The sequence below is a fragment of the Dermacentor andersoni genome, chromosome 5 (assembly GCF_023375885.2).
Source record: "Dermacentor andersoni chromosome 5, qqDerAnde1_hic_scaffold, whole genome shotgun sequence".
Classification (NCBI taxonomy): Eukaryota; Metazoa; Arthropoda; class Arachnida; order Ixodida; family Ixodidae; genus Dermacentor; species Dermacentor andersoni.
This window is the reverse complement of record NC_092818.1, coordinates 194,290,576-194,299,438: the sequence shown is the minus strand read 5'-3', so window position 1 is coordinate 194,299,438 and position 8,863 is coordinate 194,290,576. Positions and strand designations below refer to the sequence as shown.

General features: G+C 44.4%; 1 protein-coding gene across 1 annotated transcript; it reads right to left on the bottom strand.

Moving 5' to 3' along the window:
• Positions 1-7,324, bottom strand: LOC126532242 (alpha-tocopherol transfer protein-like). Its single transcript, XM_050179905.3, has 3 exons — positions 6,790-7,324; positions 2,007-2,177; positions 1-236 (listed from the first exon to the last, which is right to left on the bottom strand). Exons 1-3 carry the CDS (start codon positions 7,009-7,011, stop codon positions 81-83), a joined length of 549 nt encoding a protein of 182 aa, XP_050035862.3. The 5' UTR covers positions 7,012-7,324; the 3' UTR covers positions 1-80.
• Between the last annotated feature and the right edge of the window lie 1,539 nt (positions 7,325-8,863).

Sequence of the window (8,863 nt, the reverse complement as noted above, 5' to 3'; positions counted from 1 at the left end):
CAGCTGAGAAACAAGCCTGCACATTTGTTGTGTGCCACATTTTTTTTCTTCTTTTTAAATTTATTTGTCCTTTTTGCAAGTTAGAAGCCTGGAGTGGCACTGGTTCTACGGGAAAGCCGACTTGCCTTTGCGATTGACGCAGCGTCTAGGAAAGGTGTGATCATCTTGAAGAATATGTTGAAGCTGTAAGGCTGCTTCACGATGTCAACGCGCTTTTTCCTCACGGGGTAGCCGGGCTGCAACGGGCACAACCGACCAATGTCATGAACAACGCAGGCAGATAGAAAATATTTGTAAATGGCACAACTACAATACTTTGCGCGTACCTGTCGCGACTGCACTGCTGCACTCTTAAAGCTGGAAATCGGGCTGCTTTACGAGTAATGCAAGCTTGCTTTCCGGTGGATTAGACAGCACAATCTCTCTAATAAAGAGGCCAAGGGTAAATCTCTCTAGTAGTTGACATTTCAACAAGTGGGAGAGTTACCAATTTAGGTCATTTGAACTAGCTTAATATAGTAACGCGAAAGATTGAGTGGCATATGCTAGCACAAACTAGTTTTTGCCGACACGACGTCACACAGACGTAAATATCTAAAGCAGTGAGTGGCATCCGGGTCTGCGCACCAAACTTTTATAGCCGTGCTCCTTAATCACGTTTACAGATCTGAAGAAAAGCGCTTTTTATGAGGGCCTATTATCCTCTACTTCCCCGTTTTATTTTTTAATTTCCTCTTCTTATTTTCGTTCCCTTGTGTATACCTACTCGTTACCTGCTCGTTACTTAAGAAATTAAAATTATATGAATTATAATACGGCCACGCACAAGTTTAAAGCCAGACAATGAAAGCGATGTTATGAAGATGATATGAGCTCAGAGTTGGTATCGAAGGTTTTCTCTCCGCCGCGATTGCATTGTCCTTGCTTTACTTTAAAGGCAGCAACGCAAGTATAAAGTTAAGCATCTTCCCTGTAGGAAAAGCTCCCCCAGGTATGCGCAAACAATTAGCAAACATTTAGTACACTGGACATCTCAGGCAGCGAGCATTATCCTTCTCAAAAGTATCGATAGCTGGGCAAGTTGGTATGGTTGCATTCTTGAAAACTGCGCACTCAAATACCGGACAGGCGCAAGTAAATTGACAAGGACGAGCGAAAATTCGCGATTGAATTTATCCAAACGAAGACATGTGTGCCAGCCATTCACACACGTGTGCCATTATCACTAACACACAAATAATTTGCGCACCTACGATGCACGTGTCCCACGAAATGATCAACGATGTTTGTTGGCTTTTTTTTTCTATTTACAATACATTTATTTATTTCCAGTAACCTATAACTATAGTACCACTATACAGATCAAATGGGGATAAAGTATAACGATAGACCAGGTAGTGTGTAGGATGGCTGCCGTCGTATGTATTTTGTGTGCTTCGTTTGGATGAATTCAGTCCTGTCCCGTCTTTAACTGCGCTGTTTTCAAGAATGCTTTTTCTTTCTATTTTTCTTTTGGTTTGTTCCTGGCCCAGTAATATAGAAAATCCAGCACTAAAATCTCAATTACGACGGCAAGCCGAGCCTGCTTGGCCATCCAAGTGTCAGCGCGGTGCGTCTCGCACGCAAGCAAAGCATGGGCCTCCGAGATGTCCGGAAGAAACGACACGTGGCGCCGCAGGTGGCGTAGCCATAGGCTGTGCCCATTTGTGCGGTGCGTTCCGAGCTGCGGGATTAGCTTCAAGTTAGAATGCTCGTCCCTCGCCTGGCCTATCCAGGCGGAATTTCTGGCCCGAGTGAGATTTCCTCTCAACATTATTGTCGTATTGCTATATAGTACATTCATTCCCCCATTCGTGAAGAAAGACAGAAAAGAGAAAAAGGAATAAAATGGGCGACGAGGCATTAACTTCTGTTCGCTATAAACTGGTCTCATTCATGTGTGATTCACTTGGCGCAAGAGGTTATCGGCACCACTGTCTCTAAATGCGAGTGGGTGTTGCACTCACAAAGACTTTGGAGATGCCACCGATTCGCGTACTGGGCACTGCTAGGATGCTGCTGTAGCCCCAGCCGTCGAAGTCGCAGAGCATGCTGAGGCCGTTGTCCTGCGCCGCTTTCTTCGTCATGATATACTCGAAGCACAGCAGGATGGCGCGCACCACGTCCATGAACGACACCTGCGCTCCCCCGCCATAGCGCATTGTTCCTTGCTGTCTGGGCCTCCTCTTCTATTGGAATTTGAGGTATACAGGGAACGGGCAAATACGCTATAGCTTGGAAACTGGTGCTCCTTTTTGTACGACGCTTAGAATTCAGACACTGTCTTGTTAAACAGTAGAGCCAGAGTAGTGTTGTAAACTCACAAACAGGAAAAAAGTCACAATGGCGTGTCGTGCTTTCTGCTGTCTCTTTGCGATCTATCTAAAAATCGAACGATTGCAAGTGTGAAGAGCCAGCAGGCAAATCAACAGGCACTGATATGTAAATTAAAGTTTCCGGTTTACACAGATGAAACATAACAAAGCTAGTCCTAGAACGTGTTCACATGACGTCACATGGAAAAGGGACGTGTAAAAATTGCAGTTATATCCCTTTCTCCCTCGACTATAGTACCCTTTTATTTTCTTCTATTCACCCTATTTTCCCTCTTTCCTGGTATCTGTCTATTTGTCCCTTGGCATGAAAGGATCGATGAGGAATTGCGCTGACGCCTGTTAATGCAAGATAACCGGATGCGATTGATCCAGCCTTCTCTTTTGGCGTTGCGGAAGCATGAATATTATGCGAAAGTATCGCGGTGACGTGACTGTTATCTACTACTCGTGAAGTACAAAAATACCACTGCATCGAAAGCTGTGGATCACGCGCTTCAGCCAATCAGTACCAGAAGGGCTATAGCCATTGCCGCGGTTAATCCACTTGAGCGCGACTCAGGCTTGAAATAAATGATTCCGGAAGGATTATAGCGACGCACAGTGGGCAGCAGTCCTTTCTTTGACACAGCAAGTTGTCATCCCTATTAAAGCGAAGCTTTCTTAGCCTCTTCTACCGACTTTCCGGGTGCTGCTGCTGTGATGGTCTTGGCGCGCGTGCCACTGGGTTTACCACCACGTGGCGCTCGCCTCCGCACGTCCTACATCCGCCTCCGCGCATTGTCTGCAGCTTTTGAGAGAGATTTACCTAGAAAATACCGTTTTCGTTGAATGGGTAGGAATAAGGAGCGAGGAGAAAGTTGATATCAACAAGGTACTGAGGCAGGGGTGCCCTTTATCCCCACTGCCGCTTATGATGTACATGGTGAGGATGGAGAGGGCGCTAGAAGGAAGTAATATCGGGTTTAATCTCTCATACAGGCAGGCGGGTGCAGTAGTAGAGCAGCAGCTTCCAGGTTTATATTATGCGGACGACATTGTGTTGCTAGCTAACAAGCAAAAGTGATTTGTAACGTCTGGCTAATATCTGTGGACAGGAAGGCAACAATTTAGGTTTGAAATTTAGTGTTAGAAAATCAGGTGTTATGGTATTCAATGAAAACAGTGAACAGACAGTGGCAATACAGGGCCAGGAAATACCTCGGGTAAGAGAATGTAAATACCTTGGAATATGGGTAAACAAAGGCAATAGATATATGGAAACATGGAAGAACAATAACAGTAAAGGTGATGAGAAATGCAGCCATAATGAAGCACAGAGCGCTATGGGGATACAATAGGTACGAGGTGCTCCGGGGTATGTGAAAAGGTGTAATGGTTCCAGGACGTACTTTTGGAAATGCAGTTGTTTGCTTTAAATGAGGGGTACAATAAGGATTCGATGGGAAGAAAAGGTCAGTGGGATGCCTCGCATTGGGCGCTCACGGGAAGACTACAAATGAAGCTGTGCAGGGTGATATGGGCTTGACTAGTTTTGAAGTGAGGGAAGCTCGCACTAAAATTGAGTATGAAGAACGACTGAGGAATATGGAAGAAAGTAAATGGGCTGGGAGAGTGTTGAGGTATCCGTACAGGAAAAACATTGATTCACAGTGGAGGAAAAGAACTAGGAAGCTTACCAGCTAGTATGCGGCCTGTAGGGTGGGCAACACAGCAACAAAGAACGTCAAGCGGAAAGTCAGAGAGGCTGACATAATGTCATGGATGGCGGCAATGGAAAAGAAACCTGCCATGAGTAACTACTTAAGTGTAAAAAACGAAATCAGGAAAGAAACAATTTATGGTAACTCAAAGGGAAGCTCTTTACTTTTCGAAACGAGTATCAGGATGCCTTAAAACGAGATACAACAAGGAAGAAGCATGTGCTTACTGTGGTAAAGCTAGGGAAACGATGGAGCATGTTTTCCTAGAATGGGAAGACGTCTGCCCAGCGGTAGATTTAGGCACCACTGGCCTCCTTGAAGCCCTTGGGTTCAGCGAGAGCAGGGGAAAAGTAAACATGTCCGCAATAGAGATTGGTCAGAGGCGAATAAAAGATTGGTTGAAGAAAAGTAGGAAAATGACAAAAAACGGAGAATTACAAAAGCAAAGTTCGCAATAGGGGGTCAGAAAATGTGGTTGTGGGAGTTCATAGTGTTTTCTTTTTCTTTTTTAACTTGGGTAGGACATTAGGCAGTATAATAGCTAGAGCTTGGTGGCGCAACCCATGCTCCCGTTCCAAAGGTAACGCTCATAACATACATACATACATACATACATACATACATACATACATACATACATACATACATACATACATACATACATACATACATACATACATACATACATACATACATACATACATACATACATACATACATACATACATACATACATACATACATACATACATACATACCGTCTTTTTTCCCCCTTTTTTTCTTTAATCTGGGTAGGCCATCAGGCAGTATAACAGCACAATGCGTTGGCGGGCTAGTTGGTGCGAATCCATGAATACTTTGTTTAGCGCAAACAGTATAACAGCAATGGCTTGGTGGCGCAAGCCACGGCCCCGTTCCAAAGGGGACGCTCATACCATCCATCCATCCATGCAGCCGCACATCCCGTCCGGCGCCGAGGAAGCGTTTGACAGTTTGTGTGTATGGCGCGTGCTTGCTTTCCTATGCTACAAATATGCAGGTGATATGCTGTGGAGGTCGTGCGCTAGGTTGTGATAGTGTAGACATTACAATAGGCCATAGCCTGAAGAGAGCGCTTGCAGCTGGCGTCTCAACAGCATGCTGGCCACGTATGCAGAAGGAGCACGTAAACACGTGCCAGCAAAATGGCTCCAAAGCGTGCACTGAGTGTCGAGGACACCCAGGCCCGAAAGAAGCGTCCCTCGGAACAGGGGCGTCTTTTGCGCAGCGAAACGTGGTGCAGACCGCGAGTGCATGCTGGCTCGAAGACGTGAGGCAAGGCAACGACGCGTGGCGGCCATGAAAGACGACCAGCGTCGTGATCACCACGACCAGAAGGGGCAATTAAGCAGAACAATAATTATCGTCAAACATGTATGTATTATCGCCAAACATGAATCATGAAACATGATGGATGGATGTCGCAGTGCGTGACATTCGCCTTTTTTTTTAATGTGATCTGTAGCTTTCGCTGCACTGCGCGAATTTAGCGTATGAGTACGACACCGGGGGCTGTGCCTGATGCTTTCTTTTTTTTTTCGTTTTTGCGAGAGGCATGCAGCCGCTATCATACTTAAGCCTAACAGACCTCGAACGTCTTTTTGTTCTCGTGCGAAGGTTGCTGGGGATTTCTAGTTTGGATAACTTGAATGTACTTGAATTAATGTGTCGTTTTTCGAAGTTCGATGTATGCTTCTTACATCCCATGTTGTTCTTTCTTTTTTAGTTATACCGTTACACATATGTCTTCATTGTTCGGGTTAAGTCTAATAACGATTGTATACTAGCATAGGCATACATACTGGAAGACGCATCCGAAATCGGCAGCCCACAAAACAATTATTGCAACAAACTTAACGACATAATCATGACATTTATTTCGCACATTTCTTTTTTCGCGATGAATTCCGATGTGACACAAATGCATTCTGCGATTGATAACATCGTCGCGAAATGCCGCCGCCAGCTCTACTATTACCTAATACCTTATTTACTCGGCAATAATTCGAGCACGAATATAGGTCGAGCTCTGCGTACTGAACTCACCGAGAAATAAAAAAGAAAGAATAATTCGAATATAGATCGTCCTATCTCTTTTAAGAAAAATCTGACACATTGAACATGACACACCTTTATTTACCGTGAGGTAGGCTGCTGTAACAACCCTCGGGTCAAAGTATTCATAAATAAATAAATAAATAAATAAATAAATAAACGAAATAAATCTCGCTATAGTAGATGCCACAAGCTGCATCTTCGTCTGAACCACCAGAGAAGTCGTCCTCGTCGGATGCCTTGCAGGATTCCTAGGCGCCCCAAACGACGTCGTGCTTGGTGCCGTCTATAGAGCGTTGGATATGCAGCATTCTTAAAGCCAGCCTCGATAACCTCCAGGCTGGCTTTACGGCGGGCGCGAGCTCGGCTCTTTTGGTAGCTTTGTTCCAGATATAGGCCGAGATTCTTTGGTCACCAATATAGGTCGATAGCTCATCTTGAGTAACATATTGAAAAAAGAAAAGGTCGACCTATATCCGAATAAATACGGTACTTCTTTCAAAATCCCTGTACACGTTCAACCTAGCACGTCTACGCTATTTCCCGAGATTCTCCACTGAGCGCGTGGTTGTCGGCAACATACGAGCGAGTCAGTTTTGTGCTATTCGCCACTTGCGTACCTGGTCGGGGTTCCAGGCGCCCGCCCTGAGGACGAGAATGAAGCGGCCCTTCTTGTCCTTGTCGGGCAGCAGACCGATGAGGTTCCTGGAGAACACGTGGTCCAGCTCCGAGGGCATCAGGTTGCGGAACAGCTCGACCTCCTTCCTCTTGGAGTCGTAGTAGTGCTTCAGGAACTCGAACGCACGCTTGTGTTTCATGCGGCTGAAGCGAAGGAACGCCATCAGGAACTCGCTGTCCGTCTTCGCATTCAGCGACTCTTCCCCTGAGCAGCACGAAAATGGATAAGTGAACAGTTTTGCAAACACAATTGCAAAATGCAACCGCAGACAGATTGTGGCAGATATGTAGCCGCTTCAATCACTGTTGTCAATGACAATTAAAAAAAAAAGAAGTGTGTAGCTTATATCACAAGATTCCTTTTCTTTATTAGCATTACTCGAAGACTTGTACAGTACTGTACAACAAAACGTATTTCGTCGCAATTTGCTAATGTAAAAGTACCGCTAATTTAGATGTCAGTCTATTGCTTTGGAGTACGCGTCGCAAGTGCGGAATTGAAGCCGGAAATCCAATGATGCCATGGCTATTTAACGTAACTATTGAGACAAGCACCAGTTTTATTATATACGTCTATAAAGTAATCTTGTAGGGGTGTGCGAATAGTGGTTTTCGAGACCGAATCAATTGCGAATCATATAGTGCCAGAAGCGAATGTCTTTAGATTATACTGTGAATAACGTATAGTCTTCTCTATATTAACATCAAACAACTTTCACATCCTCGAGTTGACAACATTAGAAAGTTTCTGCATTCCAATGCATATTATAAAGCACGTTTTAGTAAAAGCAGATAGGGAGCATTAGGAACAACTATAGAAGTTCGTCCACAAAGTTAGAACTCTTTGGTGCATATACGCGGTCATGCATTATCATGGCCAAGTTGCAACCTGCAGCTTTTTCGCCTGGTCATCTTCACAGCTTTGTTGCAGAATAAAAATCCAATCATATGAATTCCAGAAAGGCAGCCTTGTGGTCCAATTAATACCGGTGTATACCTTCGTCTTCAAGCCTGAAATGTGTGTCGTCTGCGCTGATGGCAAAGCGAAATAGTTCAAACGGTCGTGGCAGATGGTATACGACTATTGTACAAGTATGTTGCCATGGAGTGTATTCCGATTTGAGCCGATGAGAGGACACAGATGTTGCATCTGTAAATAGTACCAAACAATACCCAATGTCTAATGTCAAATCTCAAGCAATTGTTATTGCGAGTAATCGTGGTTCAGCAGGAATGTCTGCCTTCCAGAGCGACGCTGTCTGCTCAGGGCGTTATGTCCACTGTGGATCGAATTAAGTTATCGTGGTTTTGCTTCAACGTCATGTTTGATCGTGCACTGTAGACAAAGTAAAGTATTCAAAAGCTATATTAAGAATGTTCGAAATTTTTAATATGGACTATTCGATTCGAGGACCGAATCTAACAGGACAACATTGAAGAGGTTATTCGAAAATTTCTAATACTCGCACACCCATAAATATTTAAGACTTTGAGAGTGCACATGACTCCAACCAAATAAGCAAATTTATTAGCCAGATTAGCCAAAACGTCGGGCTAATAAATTCGCTTATTTAGTTGGAGTCACACTCAAAGTCATAATCAATTTTCCCAACCAGACAGGTAATTTTGTCGAATTGTTTGGCTTCAAATTCCATAAATATTTGTGTTTCAATTTCAGCTCCCAGTGTTTTCACTGCATTGTATGTTGCGATGCGTTTTAGTCGTAGTGCGTTTAAATTCTGAGGGTGGGCCCGAGTCGAGCTCGATTTATTTTTTCCGCCAGAGTCATCCCACATAGGCGCGTTTTGTGTGTCGCTGGCGAAGCCGCAACGATCATGGCCCCTCGTGTTTGAGTCGACCCGACTGCGCGCTTTTTAACGTTGCAACACGGAGCCGTCTAATAAAGTATGAGCGTACAAAGACTCTTATGAAGCAACCGTTCTATGAACTAGGACAATTACGCTTGGGCTATATTAGTGATGTTATCCGGCATCTTCGTTTACATCGGAATTAAAA